Source organism: Podarcis bocagei, assembly GCF_964188305.1.
Source record: "Podarcis bocagei genome assembly, chromosome: 13".
NCBI classification, from domain to species: Eukaryota; Metazoa; Chordata; class Lepidosauria; order Squamata; family Lacertidae; genus Podarcis; species Podarcis bocagei.
The window spans coordinates 35684239-35706851 of record NC_138138.1 but is presented as its reverse complement, the minus strand read 5'-3'; the positions used below and the strand labels follow the sequence as shown (position 1 = coordinate 35706851).

Sequence of the window (22613 nt, the reverse complement as noted above, 5' to 3'; positions counted from 1 at the left end):
AGGGACAGGGCCCAGAGCGGCCGGTTCTCTTCGCCAGTTCGGATTACGGGCTTCCTTGCGTGGGGCACCTGAAGAACGCAGCCTGGCACTCAGCGTTATTTTGTTGGGAAGAAGGCTGGCCGCATCTGTGCCTATTGTCCTTTTTGAAATGGTGCATGTGTGTGTAGTGTAATCAGGATTCTGCGTCAAGAAAAATATGCATTCTGCAACCTGGATTGCTTGCTGAGATTTGCTTCTGCTCTTCACGGGGAGGAGCAAGCAGGTAGGCAAGTCTCCCCTGTTGATTCCTGGGCATGCCATGCTCTTATCCTCCAGATTAAACTTCTCTGGGTTCTCTGCATTCCCAACACACGCAAACAACAGACCCCAATTCCCACAGCAAGAAAGTCACTCCTGAATTTTCACGCGGCCCCACCTTTCTGCTTCCTGATCCAGTATCTGTGCCTTCTTCAGACTGGTCTATGTCTGCAGTGGAAGGAGGTGGCAGAAACCTGAGGTGGTCAAATAAGGGGCTGTACCCCATCAGGCTGCAGGTGAAGAATCAAACTTTGGGATGTTCCTGCACACAGCGAAAAACCAACCAACAGCAGAGCAGATATTGGGCTGTGCCAGAATTTTTCTCCTTGATGTCCTAGATTTTCCTTGCAAGGTGTTACATGGTCTGTTTGTTTTTTGCAGGAACCTTTATTGACGCAGGACAGACCAAGATGTTTATCCCAGATGATAGGTTGCAGTTAGTCATGCCAGTGCAGGGGAAGAACTTTGCCCATGCTCTGAAGCACCCTGGCCCTCATTGTTACTATGCATTGCATGCTCTGGAGCTGACCTCACTATGGAAACACGTTCCCTGAGGCAGTTGCTGGTGATTTGAGAGCAGGGCTGGAACCCATCCCCCCCCCCAGACTAAAAGTCCAGAGGGACCCACTGCTGACCTTGCTGGAGGTCAAAGAGCTGGATTGGAGGGGGGGGAGTCCTGTCCACCCCCCCCCCCTTGTGCTTTGCCTGCACTTGACTGTCTTGGCATGGCAGATTAAATGCGCCTTTGAACTCTTTGATCTTCCTCCATTCCCCCCCCCCAATATAAGATCTAAAAGGGTCTCCTGTGTTTCTTTTGCCTGCAGCCAAGGCTCACACGACACCCTCCACACCGATTCCCTTTGAATCTTCAAAGCCTCTGCATGCTTTAACTGATTACACATTTAGCATCTCTAATCTCCTCTTGGCCCCCACCCGGGAGGCAGCCTTGGGACATGTCCCTCTTCTTTCAAGCTTGTCTTGTCACGCTTGCTCTGATGTTCCTCCAGCTCCACATTTCAGAGATTTGGGGGTGGGGGTGGAAAGGAGGGGCAACTGGAGGTCTCTGGTGAACTGCCAGGGAAGACGAGAGCCCCTCGTCTTGGGCCCTTGGTCGCCCTGCACTCTTAGGCCCAAGCAGCCCTCGAATTGTAGGAGGAGAGGTAGGGAGGCCCAGGGGCACCACCAGGAGAATGACAAAGGGGGGTCTCCAAACGCAGTAAGGCTCACCTGCCATATTTTGAAACAAGCGAAGGAGTACGGAATATTCATTGCCATCTCACTTAGTTCCCCCTCCACCAGAGTCTAAAATTACCTAACTGCAACTCTGGGTACGGATGAGGGTGTATGAAATCCACAAGCTTCAGTCTCTGACTTGCCTGATTTTTATTTGGATTGTGTCGCCCTGTACATTTCTAAAAACAGTGCCTAAATGGTATGTGTCATAAAAGGTAAGGGGGCTGGAAGCCGGCCCTTCTCTTCCTCCCGCCAGTAATTTGACCACTGGGTTGCTCAGGTTATTAGAACATCTCTAAACATTAGGCGCAAGAAACTGTGTTTTCCCACCCTGCTAACAACCGTGTTTCCCAGTGGAATTCACAGCCACCAGATATCAGATTCATAGACTTGGAAGGGACCATGAGGGTCATATAGTCCAGCCCCTGCAATGCAGGAATCTTTTGCCCAACGTGGGGCTCAAACTCACAATCTTGAGATTAAGAGTCTTACACTCCACCAACTGAGATTTGTTGGTCTCTGATAGTATGAAAACTATCATCTGGTGACTCAGTAGGTTTTTTCAGGAAGCTGCTGCTCCCCATTAATCTTGAATCGGCAGACAAGATTGTCAATGTGCATTTAGAGCACATCTAATGCACATTTGAGGCACACAGCTGCCCCCCAAAAAAAGAATTCTGGGAACTGTAGCGTATTAAGGGTGCTGAAAATCGTAGCTCTGTGAGGAAGGAAACTACAATTCTCAGGATGAAGGGGGGGGAGTAATATGTTTTAAATATGCACTGAATGTGTTCTAAATGTGGGTCAGGTCTTTTCCTTCAGAGGGGGCAGGAATAGCACCAGAATGCTTGACTTTTTTCAAAGCTGGTGAAACTGGCAAGGTTTCCTTCCCAGCCTTATCAGTTCTGCAGGGGCATGGGAGCAGCGGAAAGGGAGGACAGATTGCCCGAAGAAGCCGGATTCTTTATATCAGTCAACCAAGAGACACTTCCCAATGAGGGAGGACAGGTTAAAAGACAAGAAAAGCCACTCCCCCAATGTGTGGAGGGCAGAGAGGAAGTGGTGGGCGGGAGACTGAAATAAACTTCTGATCAACTGCATCCTTTGAGAGGTGTCATGAAACCAACAAGGAGGTTGAAATGGGTGTGGAAATACCCCAGCAATCCCAAAATCCAATACAGGTGTATTTAAAATAGAATTTCAACATTCACTTACAAATAGTATGCAAAAGAGGCTCAAAGGGGCTTTAAAGGTTGCAATATTAAGGCTCTATTTATTGTGGGTGTATGTAGCAACAGGACGCGGGTGGCGCTGTGGGTTAAACCACAGAGCCTAGGACTTGCCGATCAGAAGGTCAGTGGTTCGAATCCCCACAACGGGGTGAGCTCCCGTTGCTCGGTCCCTGCTCCTGCCAACCTAGCAGTTCAAAAGCACGTCAAAGTGCAAGTAGATAAATAGGTACCGCTCCGGCGGGAAGATAAACGGCGTTTCCGTGTGCTGCTCTGGTTCGCCAGAAGCGGCTTAGTCATGCTGGCCACATGACCCGGAAGCTGTACGCCGGTTCCCTCGGCCAATAAAGCGAGATGAGCACCACAACCCCAGAATTGGTCACGACTGGACCTAATGGTCAGGGGTCATTAGTGTATTAGTAATGTGTTGGAAGTGGATTTATACTGGACCGTCCACACATCATCCCTCTTTCTCAGTTGTCCTGTGATGCTTCCCCAATGCGCCCGCGTTCGTGCTTCCAGATTTTAACTCTACCCATTGCATGCTTGGCATTTTGCCCATTGCCAATCTCCACTCCCCCTTCTGCCCGGACAGCGCAAATAAGTTGCACTGTGCCACCATGCTTCCTTTCATCTGCTTTTACAGACTGCATGTTTCAGCTGTGAATTCCTGTGCAAAACCGTGTTAGTTTGCAGGGGGAGGAAACCGCAGAAGTGTCACTGTATGTGGCATCAGTAGGAAGTACGTGGAAGTACAAGCTCCTGTGGCTCTGACCCCTCCTTGCTGCCATACTTTGTTTTAAAGTTTGTATCTTCAGGCTGTGATTGCTACGCTAACCATTAGCTCGTTTCCATTAAAAAATAGTAAAAAACCTCCACAGGAATGGTGATTAAAGAAGCAAATTTAATTTAGCGCCTTGAAGGACCCCAAAAATAAAAATAAAAAAAATGGAACATTTGTGGTATAACGAATTACAGGATTTCAGCCGGAAGCTTTAAATACACGGGGTGTATGCAGTTAGTGTTTTTTATTATTGAACCTGCCTTGGGAACTTAGGGTGAAGGGCAGGTAACAAGCAAACAAACAAACGAACATCTCTGAGTGGGCACAGAGCACCTTTTCCTCACAATACATCTGTCAAATCCGGCCTTTGCCAATTACGAGTCACGCCTTCCAACTTTAGAGCATGGGCTTGGATCCTCTGAGATCCAGGAATCTCTCCCTCTCTCTTATGCTGTTAGAAGTGAAGCGCTAAAAGTCAGGGCCCGTGAGGTCTAAAGGATCTGGGGCAAGGCAATGGCTAACAGCAGAATTCTTAGGAAATTATCCCCGCTGATTTCAAGGAGCCTTTCTTCTGCTTCAGTATGCATGGATTGTGAGAGTGTGAGTTTTCATCAAGGCATGCCATGATTCAAACCTGTCAAGCAGAGTACGTTTTTACAACTGCTGAATTATGTTGCACTGGTTACCATGCCAGTTCTGCAGACTGAAGCAATTGAATGGGCCCATCTGGGACAAGGAGATCCTGCAAGTAAACTAGTCCCAAGCCATGAAAGTCTTTATGTACTAATAGTAACACCTTGAATTTGGCACAGTAACCAACCAGCCACCAGTGCCCATCTCTGAACAGAGGGGTTGTCTACTGAGAAGGTCTCACCCCGTCAGTAACTGTGTTGCAGCATTCTGCACTAACTTCAGTGTCTGCTCTGCGCCAAGTGCAAGGGAAGCCCCACACAGAGTGCATTGCAGTAATCCAGTTCTGAAAATTCCAGGGCCTGAACTATTGTGGTTAAGCTGGTATAGGGTGGATGGAGACCCAGGTTTACATCCCCTCTTAGCCCTAAATCCTACTAGGTGATCTGGATCCAGCCACCATTTCTCAGCATTCCCTACTTCACAGGGTTGTTGGAAGGATAAAGTGTATGCATTTGCAACTGAGCGACTTGGGAGAAGAGTGGGATTTTAAGAAATGCAATATCTAGATATATATATTGATATTGTCACCTCTTTGGGATGCCAGAGAGAAAGCGAGAGTGTGCAATGAGAAGATTCGTCTCGCTGACCAGCCCTCCCTTCTTCTCTCCTTGCCTGCAGAGCTGTCTGAATGTTTTATGGTGAATGGGGCCGATTACCGGGGGACACAGAACAGGACCTCTCCCGGGAGCATGGGGCGGCCCTGCCTCTACTGGAACCAGACGCGAGAGCATGCCTACAACACCGCCAAGTACCCCAACGGCGAATGGGGCCTGGGCAGCCACAACTATTGTCGCAACCCGGACGGGGACGTACAGCCCTGGTGCTACATCTCGGAGAACGAGGAAGGCATCTACTGGAAGTATTGTGACATCCCGACCTGCCACAGTGAGTACAGGAGGCCTGGGAGAGAGAGAGAGAGAGAGAGAGAGAGAGAGAGAGAGAGAGAGAGAGAGAGATGGACTGGCTGAGTGCAGAAGAGTGGTGGGAGGCACCAGTTGGGGAACCCCCAAAGGAACCCCTAGGAAAAGAAGGCTCAGAGCCAAGGGATTGGTGGTGGGATGGCGATGAGGGAGAAGAGGGAGCAGGCTGGGAGGTGGTGGTGTCGGAAGCTGAAGAGGCAACAGGATTTAGTGAGCAGGAAGAGACTCTGGAAGAAGGCAGTCCAGAATTAGAGGCAAAAGCAGAGGCTGGAGAGAAAGGGGCCAAGAGGCAGAGATGAGTCAGGCTGGTGAAGAAGCCGGGGGTCTCCCTCTCCTGCTGTGGCAAGCTCCGCTCCCCCTGGTCACCCAGAACCAGAAGAGGTATGAAAAGAGCAGAGCAAAGACAGGCACACAACTAAGTCTCAGACTGCAGAGATGAGGCAGGCTGGTGAAGAAGCCAGGGGGTCTCCCCCTCCTGCTGAAACCAGCTCCCCACCCCCCAGTCTCCCAAAACACACAGAAGAGAGTGGAGAGACAAGACGAAGGAGTCTAATGGAATGGCTGACCCAGGCTCGTACAGAGCTTGTCTTGTTAGAATAACGTTATAAACCCCAGTTAGCTTAGCCCTCTGAGGCTTGGGGCAAATGTATCCTCCTGCCCCCCACCTTGCACGAGCCTGGGTTGACTCTCCAGGTGACAGCCGAGGGGCAGGAGGCCTAAGGGAACTGGTCTGTCGCAACACTTGCAAAAGCCTTAAGGCAGACAGACAGCTTTGTTTCCAATCAGTGCATGCCCCGTAACTTCATGGTGAAATTCTGTAACTTTTTATACAAGTGTTCCGGGGGGGGGGGTTGGGGTTTTCGCTCTCTTGTCCTTCCAGACAACAAAAACACAATCACTTTGTCCTCCTCTCCAGTGCCAGGTTACGTCGGCTGCTTCTTAGATTCTGGGACCCCACCGGCCCTGAGTGGGAGCAGCGGCACCTCCACCAAGCTTACAGTGCAAGTCTGCCTCAGCTTCTGCCGCAAGCGGGGCTATAAGGTAAAGCTCTTTGTCAACCATGGGCATCTCACCTCACCTGGTCTGCCTAATAGCATCTTCAGGCTTATGGCCTGGTCTGATGTCGCAACTCTGCTGGAGTTAAGCGGATCTCGGCCTAGTCAATGTGTGTCTTGGAGACTAGGAGTGAATCCGGTGTACACCAACTTGGAGTTCCATGGTAGAAAGCCTGGGATATAAATTATGGGGTGTACTGAAGTAAGTTGTATTCACATTGGCCCCCTTAAAACTAACAAACCTAAATTAATCAGGCCTATTCATTTCAGTGGGTATATCCTGAGTAGAACCAGTGCTTTTTTTCTGGGGGGGGGGGGCACAGTGGTACGCATGCCACTAAACATTTTGTGAATCTTTGTACTTTTGTCCATTTACTGTATTTATTTTCCCCGATTTGAACTATAAAATGGTGATTTTCTTGAGTCAAAATGAGAGTACCCCTAAACAATATTTGAGAAAAAAAGCACTGAGTAGGGCAAATACTGGGCACAACCCCAAATAAGCATCAACCCTACAGAAAAAGGCTTAGGATTGTGTTCAACTAAGTCTTATTCATAACAGACCCATAGAAACAAAAAATGAGTGCAAAGGCACTTGGGATGACTGGCCAGTACTTGAACACTTGAGGTGTTGTTGTCGCTACTGCATTTGTTCTTTTAGTTACCCAGTCTCAAAAATTCAGATATAGGCCTGCAAGCATCAACTGGCCATTGCCTGTGATGTGGGTGGTGGTGAAGCTGCCACATGTTCAAGTCATTGTGTGACTTTTCTTTATAAAATTTAATTTCAGCTGTGATGCATTTTTAAGCTCTACACGACGTTGAACATGCTTTCCTGCTCTGCAACTCCAGCCCTGGAGCGTTAGCCGGTCTTTTTAACAAAATGTTGATGAAGTTGCTGCTTTAAAATTCGCCCCAAAGCTTAAAAGAAATATCAGCCCCAATCTGTTGCTTCATTCCCTTTGGTTATCAGATGACACTGTGTTTTTCTAGAAGGGAGATTTACAGAGACACCCCTGCCACTTATAAGAACGTAAGAAGAGCTGCTGGATCAGGCCAATCAGCCATTTAGTCCAGCATCCTGTTCTCATAGCGGCCACCAGATCCCTCTAGGATCTTGTGATTTCTAGCAACTGGTATTCAGAAGCATTACTGCCTCTGATTGTGGAGGCAGAGCATCATGGCAAGTAGCCACTGATAGTGTTGCTCTCCATGGATTTGTCCAATCCTTTTTCAAAGCCACCCATTGCGTGGTGTGTACACTTGGTTTGGCCTCTGGCAAGCAGGTTTGGTAGTCTTTGTGTTATTCCACAAACCTGCAGCACCTATTTGGGACAAAATAAATCTCTGCGTGTGCCAGAAGATACGACGTTTCTCTGAAACCACTTTTACCTTCCTTAAAGCCACCTCAGCTAGGGGGGAAAGGCCACCTTAAGCTGATGGAATATGTGCACCTTGCGGACTTAACATATAGAATAAGAGAACAAGAAGAACATACCGTACGTTTAGAGAAGATTGGGAAATGTTTATTGAATATATGGGGGAAATTGTGTACACCTGAAAACGCTGGCAGCATTGAGATAAATTCAACAGTGTAAATAAGTTTTGTTGGATGTAATAATGGAATACTGAATGGTTTTGTTTATGTAAAATATGCAGGGATTTATGATATACAAAATGAACCATGGAAAGAGAATAAAGGGAGTCATTGATATTTTAAGGATGTTTAAATGAGTATTCTAAATTGTAAAACAGAAAAATTATCTAAAAAAGAAAAACAAAGTTCACCTCAGCTTCACTTTCTCTGTACTGGGGCCGTTTATTGGTGTCATTGAGGTTGCAAGTCAGAACGTATTTTTCTGGGTGTACGTCCCACTGAACCCAGTTGGGATTACTTTTGAGTGCACATGTATGGTATTGTGCTGTTAGCCATGCAACGAAAAAACAGCATCGGCAGGTTATGGGATGTGATCTGCACCCTGCTTCCCCTCCCATGTACATGCTTTTTTAAACACCTTTCTCTTTCTCCTCTGCAGTTTGCTGGCGTAGAGGCTGGTTATGCCTGTTTCTGTGGCCACGAAGGGGATGTCCGACGTAGCCAGCCAGTGAGTGCCGTGGAATGTGACCAAGTCTGCTTTGGCAAGTCCAGCGAGTTGTGTGGAGGAGATGGCCGCATTGGCATATACAATGGTAAATGTGAGGACGCAGGAGGCTTATCACAGATCAAAGGTTTTTTAATCCAAAAGATGTACGCGCATCTGCTGTGCATGCCTGATGACAAAGGTTTTTATGCACAGAGGTAGAGAGAAGTGTTTTTCTCTGTTTCCCATTGAGGGAGAATTTAGAGGACACCCAGGGAAATCCATGGGAAACAGGGCAGCCCAAAATTAAGGCTGCAGTCCTCCATACACTTACAGGCAATGACCAATCGATGCGTGCCCTATTGATGCATGACCATGCATACGTGCAGTGTGCCAAACCTAGAAGTGACTTTTAAAATGGCCCTAAGAGAGCCCAGAAAGGGCGAAAAGCAGTGCCTAGCAATCCCACAAGCCTTTGCAAGTGCAATCCCAGGAGCCCTTGCACCGGCCGTTAAGACCTGTGCGGAAGTAGAGTTTGAACAAGGGGATTTGGAGGGAGCGATTGTGCTGGAGTTCGGCATCTGGTAAGTTGCCACTGGTTTTTTAAAGGGCTTTTCAAGGATTTCCCATGCATCTTGCCCCAACAGAGGGTGCTAAAATTTCATGACTGTGAAAGAGAGCATCCTGATTGGAAATAGACAGGACACTTCATGGAAGGACTTTTTGAGTATTTCAGTTTAGAAAAGGGAATCTTTCCCGGGCCTTCTCCAAAGCAGATCTCGTTTTGCTCCCATCCTTCCAGTCTCATGTTCTCTCGACATCTGGATTGAATTTATTTATTTATTTCTAACCAATGTTGGTTTTTGAGAAATTTTTCATTTTCCTGTTTTCCAGACACAGTTGAGTTGTTTTCTTTCCCCAGTTTTGACTCTCAGGGATGTCAAAGTGCAGTGTATACGCTTAACAGTTGAGTTTTGTTTTTTGTTTTGTTTTTAAATGTTTTTTGACAACAAATATAATGCTTTTTGGGTACCACCCACATTGTCCCAGTATTTTTTACAACAGCCCTCTACTGTACGATGCCTGAATGATATTATTACAGCATGTAAATCATTTATTATTATTATTATTATTATTATTATTATTATTATTATTATGTTTATCTACCACTTAATTACAATTATCTCTAAGTGGTGTACAGCAAGCTGAGCAAATACAACAGAGATAAAAAACTAACTCTAAGATCAAAAATGACTTTTAATGACTGCTGAAATAGAAATCCTTCAGTAGGCGCCAGACGTTCAACAGGGAGGGGGCATGTCTGATCTCATTTGGAAGTGAGTTCCACAAAATGATGCCCACAACCCTAAATGCATGGCTCCTTGCGGACACAAGCCATGCATCTGAGCTGTGGGGAACCGTGGTGATTCCCCTGTAGACCTCAGGGATCAGGCACAGGTATAAAGGATCAAGCGGTCCTTAAGGTATATCAAATGCAGGGGGATTCTCACTTACGCATGGGGTTCCATTCCTGACTGCTGTACATGTCACTGGGACGCATGTGAGTGGTGATTAGCCTGCCCCACTCTGCCCTTACCCCCATTCTGCCCCTTTTCAGTGCCGAAAATAGCACACATGTTAGCAGGAGCGTGTGTGCTGATCACGTATGAGTGTGGAGACGCCTGTACTGTTATTGTAGACTGTTATAGTATACTGTAATTGTTTGGTACACTTGGGTCATCCCATTTGCCATCAAAAAAAATGATAATAGTTTGTTTTTGTGTTTATTTATTACGTTTTAAAAATCTCTTCCTTTATCTTCACAACAACCTTGCAAAGCTGAGAGATCAGGAATAGTCTAAGGTGACCCAGGTCACTCAATACGTTTTGTGAATGAGTGAGGATTATAGTCTTGCCACTACACTGTTTATCTCTCTTATTGGTTGTTGTTGTTGTTTAAAGGGTGAGATTGTGTCTCTTGCCATGATTGCAAACAACGGAGGTACGCTTCTTCTTTTTAATTAAAATGTATACTTCATTATTATACCCGGAAAGGTCCTTTAGAGTACCTCCAATTAAAACTTATAAGGAGTCGTACCTGCTGTGTCTCTGAGTGATTCACTGTTCTGGGCATGGCCATTTTCTTCAGTGGCAGGTCATTGCACAGTATCTCTACATTAGAGGCAAATGATTGCCAGGCCACAGCCAAAGCTGGTTGGAAGGAGGTAAGATCAGAGCAGCAAATTGCGCAGAGCAGCAACAGGCAGCCTCCTCTGCGGGTGGGTCAGTCTGCTGCATCAGGCGTGGCTGAACCATCCAATCTCACGCAGCATCAATGTGTAGCAACATTAGCGCCTCCTAGTGGTGGCTGATTGGAAGGAGGCAAGGCCAGATCAGTAAATTACAGAGATGTAGCAGGCAAGATCCCCTGGATGTGGAGTGGGTGTTTTGGGCCCACAAATGAACCTAACTGCTTTCTCACAGTGGCCTGCCTTGCACAACCCAGTGTGCTCTGGCACGCAGTTCATTCATTACTATATGATGTATTATCGCCCCAGTTTTAAGGTTTGCATCGAGTGTCTCCTGCTGTGGCTTCCACAGGTCAGGATCCAGAGAGCACGTACCACCAGCCCTCTGTTCCTACTATGAACCTGGTATGCCAGGGAAGGGGCAGAACTCAGTGGAAGAGCATTTTCTTTGAACATAAACGATTCTTGATTCAATCCTTGGCAACGCCACATTGTGCTGGGAATGTCCTGTGTCAGAAACACTGGAGAGCTTCGCCAGGCAGTGAAGACAATGCTTAGTTAGATGGACCACTGGTCTGATGAAGTGCAGGTGAATTCTGGGCATCAAGGGCGCCATCCAGGTTGAGGTACCAGTATGCAATCTTGCTCTAGTCACATGACTGTCTAGGACCAATCACAGCCAACCAGGCCCTATAAAGCCTTACTTCAGAGCTTGCTGCTCAGTCTGAGCAACTCTTCTCCAGCGTGAGGAGGTTGCCTAAGCGCTGCCCACCAGTCTCTTATGGCTGCCTTGGATCTTGACCCGCCTGGTTCCAACTGAGCCCTTCCTTCAATCACATCCTCTGAGGCTGACGGGTCTTCTTGACCCCTGCCTGTCTGTGGCCATGTGCACCTTCCTCTAGTTTCTCTGATTCTAGTTCTGGATCTTGACATCCACTTGGCTTGGGACCGTGTACTTGCTTCTGGGCTGTGTGGGCAGACAGGCAGCTCGCTGGCAAAGTCCAGCATGTCTGAAGCTTGATCCTGCTAAAAAAATATAAGAAGAGCTCTCCTGGATCAGACCAAAGGTCTGCCTAGTCCAGGGGTCTGCAACCTTTAAGACAAAAAGAGCCACTTGGACCCGTTTCCAAAGGGGGGAAAAACTGGGAGCCGCAAAACCATTGCGACATTTAAAACAAATATATCTCCGGAGCCGCGATCTGACAGCGGGCGGGAAGGTGACGTCGGGACGGTGCGTGACTAATGCACGCACCACCCCCATGCGACGTCACAGCCAGTACAGCGCCCGCCACAGTGGGGAGTGTCGGGGCGCACAATGCGCCTCCTCCCCTCGCTAGTATCCACCCCGGAGCCGCGGCAAAGGTGTAAAAGAGCCGCATGCGGCTCCGGAGCCGCGGGTTGCAGACCCCTGGCCTAGTCCAACTTCCTGTTTCCCAGAGTGACGCACCAGAGGCCAGTGAGCACAACAGCACTCTCCACTCATGAACAACTGGAATTCAGAGGCATACTGTTCTGAGATTGAATGTAATATACACAGCTATGATAGGTAGCAGCCACTGATAGTCTTATCGGCCATCAATTTTCTAATCTCCCTATTAAGTACATGTGAAAAGGATCTAGGAGTCTTGGTTGACCACAAACTTGACATGAGCCAACAGTGTGACGCGGCAGCTAAAAAAGCCAATGCAATTCTGGGCTGCATCAATAGGAGTATAGCATCTAGATCAAGGGAAGTAATAGTGCCACTGTATTCTGCTCTTGTCAGACCTCACCTGGAGTACTGTGTCCAGTTCTGGGCACCACAGTTCAAGAAGGACACTGACAAACTGGAACGTGTCCAGAGGAGGGCAACCAAAATGGTCAAAGGCCTGGAAATGATGCCTTATGAGGAACGGCTAAGGGAGCTGGGCATGTTTAGCCTGGAGAAGAGGAGGTTAAGGGGTGATATGATAGCCATGTTCAAATATATAAAAGGATGTCACATAGAGGAGGGAGAAAGGTTGTTTTCTGCTGCTCCAGAGAAGCGGACACGGAGCAATGGATCCAAACAACAAGAAAGAAGATTCCACCTAAACATTAGGAAGAACTTCCTGACAGTAAGAGCTGTTCGACTGTGGAATTTGCTGCCAAGGAGTGTGGTGGAGTCTCCATCTATGGAGGTCTTTAAGCAGAGGCTTGACAACCATATGTCAGGAGTGCTCTGATGGTGTTTCCTGCTTGGCAGGGGGTTGGACTCGATGGCCCTTGTGGTCTCTTCCAACTCTATGATTCTATTATTCTAAGCTGTTCAATATGGCGGTCATTGCTACTTTTGGCAGTAGCGAGTTCCGCAGCTTAACCAAATGAACTACTTCCTTTTGTCTGTCTTGAATCTTCTGCCATTTAGCTTCCTTGGATGGCGCCAGGCTCTAGTATTACGAGATGCGGCGAGAAGCTTCATTCTGTTCACTTTCCCCACCCCATGCATAATCTTACACACCTCCGTAAAACCCCATTCTAATTCTGTAAGCAGTCTTACTCATGCAGAAGATGATTGGCTCCTTGTCTGGATGGGAAATGTATTATAAGAAGCTGGGTTCTGTTGGTGTAACCGCATGGAAAGCTGTTTTGCACAAACGCTCACAATGTGGAAAGCCGTTTTGCGCAAAGGGGCAGGGGTTTTTTTGTCATTGAAAATTAAAACAAAAAACTGGGGACTCTAAAAGTTGCATCCCTCTACTGATTACATTTTTATTCTGATCCTTCCCTCCCTCCCCCCACCCTGCTTGCCTCTCCACCCCACAGTATCCATGGGTGCCTGCCAGGGAAACTTCAGTGATCTCTCTGGAGTGATTTACTCTCCGCAGTTCCCGGATGACTATGAAGCTGACAGCAACTGCAGCTGGTCCCTGCACCCCCTGGGCTGCGAGTCCGTGGAGGTCACCTTCCGGATCTTTGACGTGCATGACCCGAACGACCGCCTGGAGCTGTGGGATGGACACAGCAACCTCTTGCTGGCTCAGTTTGACGGGCGCCGGAGGCCGGGGGCTCCCCTGCTGTTCCCCACCGACCACCTGCTCCTCTCCTTCCACTCGGATCAGCTCCTGCAAGCCCAGGGCTTTGCCATCTTGTACAGAGGTATGCGCCAAGGCCTGACTCTGCGATGCCTCTGCCCCGGGGGTAGAATGGGTGGGATAAACCTGTTCCACCTGGGTTAAGTAACGCTGCAGCGATCACCTGCAGAGGAGGTAGATCAGGGGAAAGAAGCCTCTTCCCGAGTGGGTCTGGAGGGCCACAGCAAGGACCAAAAGTAAGAACTCCTGCTCCCACACCAGAAGACTTTGAGGTGGTGTGGTGTGTGGCTGAGGCGGAGCGAGGCTGTCTTTGAACTCCCGGACTCACTCCAGCGCCTGCCAACTCTTCCCTGGGGCTCAGTGTATCAGAGTCTCTAATTAGAAGCTCTTGCTTCCACACCTGGAAAGGGAGGAGGGTGACCGGCCCTTTGAACTGGGGCCCTGGGAATGGGGAGGATTTCTTTTGACAGCGCTTGGGAAGCCCTGCGTGTGGGTTCCTTGCACTCGCTCACCCTCCCGCTGGTGACAGCACCTTTGAAATAGTCACCCAATGGGTTAACTACTGGCAAGTTTCTCCTGGTGTGTCCCTTTGAACCTCCTGTGCAGCCGCAGGCCTGTAGCCAAAAAATAATTGTGAACTAAAGGTGGGTAGGGCACCTGGTTGGGGGATTGGGGCAGGGGGAGGCAGAATGAATACAGAACAGGAGAAGCCTAAATACAAGTTGCCTGGTGCATTGCTGCTTCATTGTATAAACTATTAATACAATGGCTTTCTTGGTCGTCCCTGGGCCTCTGTGTCCGTTGGCCAGGAAACAGGAAGGGTACCGTCCTATTGATCGTCAGGCAAAATACCTGCTGGTGGACTTTGTTAGTTAAATTTGGATGCTGCCAGATCCTGCCAGAGTTGCTCAGGGCAGAAAAGGTCAACGTGTTAGAACAGCAGGATTTAAAATGCAAACGAAAACCTATTTAAACACAATTAAAAACCACCTAAGAAAGCTTTTTAAAAGCCGAGAACCTCAAAAGCTGAGAACTTTAAAACACTTAGAATTTTAAAAACCATTTAAGAGCAATTGCACACCCTCACAGCTATAAATTTCATAATTTACATCACCACCCCACACTTTGCAGTTCATTTCTGGTTCACCTATCTTTCTGGGAAGCAGGTTTGTTTTGCAAGAGCTCCAAATCGGCATCACTTGTGACAGTCTTGAAGTGCCCTGGGGCTCTTGCTTCACAATTGTGACACAGGAAGCAAAGGGTCATCTAGTCCAACTCCTGCAATGCAGGAAACTCATCTAAGGCATCCATGACAGATGACCATCCAACCTCTGCTTAAAAACCTCCAAGGAAGGAGAGTCCATCACCTCCCAAGGGGAGACCGCTCCACTGTGGAACAGCTCTTACTGTCAGAAAGGTTCAATCGGAATCTCCTTTCTTGCAATTTGAAGCCATTGATTTGAGATCTTCCATGTGGCAACTCTTAAGATATTTGAAGATGGCTATCATATCTTTTCTCAGTCTCCTCTTTCACAGGCTAAACATACCCAGCTCTCTCAACCGTTCCTCATAAGGCTTGGATTCCAGACATTGGAAACAGGGTGGGCTAAAAATCCACTGCGAAGACAATAAACTGTTTTGATTTCCCTGCAGGAGTGAAAGGTCCCCCTATCAACGGAGCCCGGTCTGATTTACGAACCCTACCGGGTGACGGATCCCGTCTCACCCCAACCTCCTCTGATTGGTTGAACTCCACCTGGACCTACAGCGCCAATGACTCTGCCATTGGGGTAGGAGGTAAAGAACTAGACTTGCGGCAGGGCTTGGCCCTCGATGCTGCAGCTTGTGCTATAACCCGATTGGCTGGCTCAAGTCAAAACAGTCTCTGATGAGGACATTCCCTGCAGGAAATGTAGAGCTAACAACTCATTGCACACATGTGCCTGCCAGATGACCCCCCCTTTTTTTTAGAAAGCAAGAAGTTAACTTTTACAAAGGGGAGTACAGAATAGAGAAAGGCAACCTATGTGTGCTCAGTCCTTTCTCTACCCACCATTTCCTTCTCTTAAAGCAGCTTCTAAAAAAACAAACGCCAAACCATAAACCATTAAGATTCTCTAATAATACACATTCACACATAATTTAATAGGGATGCTTGAAGAATTGGATCTTTGCAAATTCCAATATGAGCTGATTTGCTCTTCCTGTACTAATGTGTGAATTGGAATTTTGTCACCCACAAATGTCCAAGCTCTCTGAATGTTCCAATGCTATTCTTGGCTCAAAAAACGTATCAAAATACTTTGAAATGCATGTTTTGATAAAAAAAATAGGTTTGGAAATGCATGTTTTGATAGAAATTAATCTGCATTTTTTAAAAAAAAGTAGATTAATGTGGAAATGGCACAGAATGAACTTATGGGTGACCACAAGCAAAAAGGGAACAGATTTGAAGTAAACTGATTTGCCCATCTCCAAAGTGCAGCTAGTTGACCTTTGGTTCCCACGCTGTGTAAAATTTGTTGTGGTGCAATCCAGCCACCAGGGGTCATAGTCTGTACCTTTATAACATAATGCACTTTGTAGTCAGCTGTGAGTTAAATGACATTAGAGATCCTGAACTCTCTCTTATTCTGGGCAAAGCTTCGCACACCTTGCACTTAAATAGAACGAATGAAAGAAAAATCAGAACTCAGCATGCAGTAAAAACTGGATTCTGTGACCTATGTATTATTAAGCACAATTATTTCACATCTGCTGATTTTGCACAACCCTTACTAGCCATGGGGAAGGGAAGAGAGCTGGGCAGGGCAGCCTCATCCCTATTTTGCTTTTGCTAAAAGCCCTGCTTGGCTGTCACCCCACCTGGTTTCTGCAGCATTGCCCATGCACTTTCACATCTGTATATCTACAGGGACTAGGAGCATGAAACAAAAAAAAAACCCCAAGTCTCTCAGATTGCTGAGTGCTTGCATGGTGCACTTGAGGAACTGTGGAATGCATACAGCCCATGGGATGAGGCCTTACATTGCTAACATGACTACTACATTTATTGTCTGCCAACATGCATGCAAAGCTCTCGCTGTGTGCGCACACACATACACACACACAGATGTATACAGAGAACACCTTTACACGGATTTGCACCATGTTTTAAATTTCCCTCCGAAAATAAATAGCTCTTTGTCCAAGAGGATTTTTTTGAGTTTGTTCCATTTCTGCAGTAAACAGCTGGTTTTCCCAGAGAAAGCAGCAGGACGAATCCCGCCTCCCCCCCAAAAAAACCTCCTCTTGGACCCATGACCTGAAATCATGGGACAAACAAAAATGTGGATGTGCCCTTTAAATCTGGAGCCAACTTCTGCTTTCTCGTGGGTCTTCTCTCTTCTCCAAATACTGTAGACTTATTATTGTTATTGTTACTATTACTATCATTATTTTAATCTGTGAGCCCCTTTTGTGCCCTAAAGTGGCTCACAAGACCGTCGTCTGGGTGTATTTTGCTGTATAACGCCCACCTTCCAGTCTTTATTTTGTGCTGAGGGTTATATAGAACATTTGGCACAACCTGGTGGCAATTTTGTATTTTTATTTATTTATTAAATGTGTATACCATCCTATACCCGCAGATCTCTGGACGGTTCACAACATAAAATCACAATAAAAAAAACACACAAAATACATCATAAAAACAAATACAACGTAATAATCCCCGCTTACAAAAACACATTTTAAAAGGGCATCAGATGTCAATCAGCCAAAGGCCTGGTGGTGAGGAGGCTGTGCAATGTCAGAGGGACTAGAAGGTGCTTTAAATTGGGGAAGGGGAGCCCAAAGCCCTCCAAGTGGTGCTGGATCAGCCCCAGCCAGCATGGCCAGTGGTCAGGGATAATGGGACTTGTTGTCCAATGACATTTGGAAGGCCGCCGATTCCCGGTCCCTGTTTTAAATCACCACTCTTGACAAACATAAACAAGACGTTGGAGCTCTGTGATCAAAGCTGCTGTCTTTGAAAAGAACTGCTTTTAAAAAATAGATGGTAGGTCTGATCACAGATCCCAACCGGCTTCTTACTTTGGCTCAATAAACAGATTGGAAATGGCTGACCTTTTGGCTTTTTGGATCTGCGTGACGCAGCAGGCATTATAAATTTATATGAAATGCACAGGATGTCTCTACCAAGCAGGTATTGGTCAGCTTTTTACACAGAAATGTAAGCTGACCAGTATAGCATCCACTTATCATATTTGCAATGTCTGAAAGTAATTTCCTTTTCATTGTGAGAGCTAGAAAGAGACTTAATTCTGTAGGGGACTCAGCATGGTGATTAATCAATCCTGCCCTGTAGCTTTCTAGATCTCGGTGGAAGGTTGTACATAAATAGTGTCTTCTGTTCTTTTGTTAACACAGCTTGGGTGATGTACACAGCTACAGGGACCTTCATCTTAGCCATCCTCATCATCTCGTACCATCTACGCAAGAGGTAGGCTGGGGTTTCAACTGGATGATGGGAGTGAGTCAGAGGTCTTGCATTTCATTCCCATCTTTTGGTGTGTGTGGGGGGGTATTGTAGGGAGCTAAGAGTCCTAGATTCTGCCCCCTTTTGTGGAATGACAAGGAGTTTAGAGGAAGTGAGTCACTTTGGTCATGTTGGCAGAGGATGCTGGGAACTGTAGTCCAAAAACATATAGAGACAGCCCTTAATCTAGAGAGTCTTGTACGTGTTAGACATTAGATATGTGCTCAGGATGCTGGGGCGTTGCTAGTGGTGGCGTCAATCTTTGACTCACCTGATTGCACTGTTTGTTTTCTTATCTCCAGGACCTGCCTTTTTGTGCAGAAGAAGACTGGCAGCTCGCTGGGCCCTTTCTCCTCCAAAGGCCCTCGAAGCCGCTGCCAGTGCCTTGGGGGCGAGGCGTGGGCCGTGGCCTACCGCCACACCCGGGTCGTGATCTGCACCACGCGTGGCGCCCCGCACCACCGCCCCTTGCGCAACGGGGGCGGGGTTGCCGGGGACGACGAGGCCTCCTCGGACTGCTCATGCCTGTGCCACAGTTACGAGAACCTTTCGTCCACCAACCAGTCCTCTCTCAAATCTCTCATCTCCACCATCTGAGGCCATGCAAACCTTATAACTTCCACCTTCACCCCTGTCATGACCAGCTCTTTTCTACTGCCAGATCCCTGGAGCAGAACTTCCTCAGTTTGCTAGAAACCAAGAGACCAACCTTATAAGGATATGCTCTCCGGGTGGGAGGCAGGAGCCGGAATTTAATGGAAGCCAATGCACCGTTTGGCACAGATAAGAACGTTCTGGAGAAACTGAAAGTTGTTTTGACAGCAGGAACTTGTGTAGCAACATTGCCTAAACAACCTTCTCTGGGCCAGGAGAGTACTGAGGTGGTGAGAATCCTATTGCCACATCCCTTTGGGGGAGACATCTGTGCCTTCTTTGAAGCTGGGATTTCCCCTGGGGTTTTGTAAACCTTGCCTGTGGGACAAAGAGTTTTGGTGGAAGTCTCCCATCGTGGCAGGATTCATACCTGCATGGAATTTAGGATTGTGTGACGGGAGAGATGCGTTCTTTGTAACACATGGAAGTTCAGGCATCTTGCAGGTTCACGTTTTGTGCGACGCCAAGGCCTGGGAATGGTGAGATCCTGGCTGCATCCTCAAAGAGGTTGGAGCGGGGAAAGCCTTCAGTTCCACAGGCTCATCCGTGGATGCTGAATTGGGGCGGGGGGGGGCAGGGAATGGTGGTATTCGTGTGCAGATCCCATTACCGGTGTCACTTTGGGGACATTTGGGTGCAAACAGAGGCCACGGGGCACTTGAAAGACTTTTCACTTGGCTACACGGGGGTACAAAGACACACCAAAAAAGAACAGGGGAGATCAAAAGCAGCCCCCTTGCCTGTTGTGTCCCAGAGCCGCACGATGGATTTTGGAACATAAAACCTTCATTAAATTATTTTCATATCAATAACAATGCTTCTCTGTTCTTCACTGCGCTGATCAGCAATGTTGGGCTGGAGCTGGAAGCAGGGAACTGAAAGTTTGAATGTTTCTTACTGTTCCTGGATTGGATATACAGGGATGGCTGTTGAGGGCACAAGAGCAGGGAATAATTCTAACACACGTACCTAGAGGTTTTGATCAGATTTCCTTCAGTAACAGCAACGATTCCCAAATTTGTGACAAGACACAGAACATGAGATGATCCCTGTCTTGTTGTGAAAAAGCAATAATTTATTCAAGGCTCCAAAGGAGGCTGGTGGCTGTGCTTCCGCCTGCAGGCCTCCTGGCGTCAAAAACTGGGATAGCTCAGTCAGAACACGAGACTCTTAATCTCAGTGTTGTGGGTTCCAGCTCCCATGGTGGGCAAAAGATTCCTACACTGCAGGGGATTGGATTAGATGACCCCCAGGGTTCCTTCCATCTCTACAGCTACAGTTGTACCTTGGAAGTCGAACGGAATCCGTTCCGGAAGTCCATTTGACTTCCAAAATGTTTGGAAACCAAAGCATGGAAGCCGCGGAAGCCCTGTCGGACGTTCAGGTTCCAAAGAATGTTCGCAAACTGGAACCCTCACTTCCAGGTTTGCGGCGTTTGGGAGCCAAAATGTCCGAGTACCAAGGCGTTCGGGATCCAATATGTATATGATTCTATTATCCTTGAGCAGCTGCTGAAGATCTTGGGCCCTGACAAAGCTTACCACTGACCTGCCCTGGGCACAATGTTAATTATCTCCCAAAATTTTGATCAGCCCTGGGGAAGTTTAGGTCAGTCGGGGAACTACCATTTAAATTTTCCATGCCTTGAAGCAAGGATGGGGCACCTCCAACCCGTTGGTCAACCTTGGCCCATCAAGCCATCCCCCCAAAACCACACATGCCTATCAACCACCTGCCACCACTCCAATAGGTGGGTGATGCCAGCTGATGGGCAGGGTTCTATTCTGTTTTGGCTGTACGTGCAGCCATTGTGGCAGGATTTGACCCTCCAGCTCCCCAGCTGTTGATGGGAGGGGGCATTAAATCCTGCTCATCTTGACAGAATTGAATGCAAACCCCTTTACTGAAGCCCCTGATAAAATGATGTTTGTGTTCTCCATTTTAGCAGCAGCGCCTTGCTGACCGCTGCCTCATTGTGATGTTAGGCGATTGCTAGTTAGGTGGTTTTATTTGCAAAGCCAATCCTGGTAAGGATCAGGTCTGTGGAGCCCAAAAGCTTCCACTCCCACCGCCCTGAAGTGAACCCTCCCCCTCCAACCTGCCCCCTCCAAATCCCCTCACATATTTCTTTTGCCAGCGATAAACTAAATTCTGGGGCAACAACTTTTATGTTTTGTTTTTAGCTCTTGGGCCCATATGTGAAACAATACAAAGAGGGTGCTCTGAGCATGTGTGAATTTCCCACAGTTATAATTTTCCCACAATAATTTTTAATGACAGCTTGCAGGCCCAGCCACCCTGCATGAGGCATGAGTGTAACCCAAGCAACTGCCCAAAGGTGCTGGGCCTGACTAGCTGTCACCAGCCACACAGACTTCCTGGTTTCACAAGTAAGGGTTTCCAAGAACACAGATGTAATTTCTAGATTGAGACATCAGAAGAACAGTACCTTATTTTAGAAATGTTCACAACCTAACCTACATTAAAAAAACGTGTTTTCCCTCATGTTTGTTCTGAAGTTTTAATGAACAGGCCCAAATCAGGTACGAGTTCAAAATCTTGACAGCAATCCAACAGTTGTTTTGGATTTACAACATGCCATACCTGGCCAAAAAAAGGAAAACAGCAGTAAATGTAATGAACATCCAATCACAGTGAGGACCCAAACTCATTTAATGTGAATTATTCCCATTCATATTAAATAATAATTCCAAATGGAAACAAATGGAGATGCAGCGAGTGGAAGATTCATGTTTAATTTGTATGCAAATTTGAGGGAAGTCAGATTTAGATGTGGGCCAAGGTTGTGAGTTTACATATTTAATTAAATGCACATTCAAATATATTAAGTTGAGTTTTGCATTTCAAAACAAAACAAAAGGAATTACAGCTGCAATCTTATACAAATTGCCTTGGAAGGAACTGTCTTTCAGTCTAACCTACATCACAGGGTTGTTGTGAAGATAAAATGGAGAGAAGTGCCTGTTTGGAGGAAAGGTGGGATACAAATGTAAAAATAAAAGAAGTCCCACTGAACTTTTGATTAATCATGCATAGGGTTGTGCTGTAACCCCCTTCCCCTCATACTTTTCCGTACAGTGGTACCTTGGGTTAAGTACTTAATTTGTTCTGGAGGTCCGTACTTAACCTGAAACTGTTCTTAGCCTGAAGCACCACTTTAGCTAATGGGGCCTCCCCCTGCCGCCGTGCGATTTCTGTTCTTATCCTGAAGCAAAGTTCTTAACCTGAAGCACTATTTCTGGGTTAGCGGAGTCTGTAACCTGAGGTACCACTGTATTGTATAACGTTAATTGTCTTCCATGTTGGAGAGGGAAACTTTGTTACCCTCCACCTGCCAGTAGCACCTGAGAAAAGGAGACTCCAAACGCAGTTGGATTAATGAGGCAATGCTGAGAGAGTAATTAATGAATTGTTGTAATTCATGTCTGTTCCACTAGCTTTCCTTGTGCTCTGCCTGGGCAGGATGAGTTTAATGCATTAATCTGGAATGTGCAAGTAGTCTGAGATGAACATGACACTAACGTACCCAAATTATTACTAATCAAGAGGTAAAAGGAAAGCTGTATCCTACGCTGTGCAAATATTGTTACAGCGTTCCCACCCCTCCGCCAGCCTTTCCTCCCAGTTACTTATTGCTTTAATAAAGAGGAGAATCACCCGCGTGAGTTATATTTCTATTAATAAAACTGCTGTGTAGCTTAGTGACTGCCAGCCCGCAGACTGAACTATGAACCTGGCAGTCTCTCAATCAAACCTCACTCCTGCGAGACGCCCCCCTCGCGGTTATAGGCAAACCGCTCTCTCAGCCTCAGTCCCGCTTCTGTA

At 47.1% G+C, this 22613-nt stretch overlaps 1 protein-coding gene across 1 annotated transcript in view; it reads left to right on the top strand.

The window, feature by feature from the left end:
- KREMEN2 (kringle containing transmembrane protein 2) overlaps positions 1–19582 on the top strand; it is a 30292-nt gene extending 10710 nt beyond the window's left edge. Inside the window, exons 2-8 of the mRNA XM_081168816.1 lie at positions 4855–5121; positions 6073–6197; positions 8248–8401; positions 13326–13658; positions 15248–15391; positions 18005–18077; positions 18416–19582. Of these exons, the coding sequence (XP_081024942.1) occupies positions 4855–5121; positions 6073–6197; positions 8248–8401; positions 13326–13658; positions 15248–15391; positions 18005–18077; positions 18416–18710 (1391 nt within the window). The 3' untranslated portion in view covers positions 18711–19582. The remainder of the gene's footprint in view (positions 1–4854; positions 5122–6072; positions 6198–8247; positions 8402–13325; positions 13659–15247; positions 15392–18004; positions 18078–18415) is intronic.
- Positions 19583–22613: the final 3031 nt, after the last annotated feature.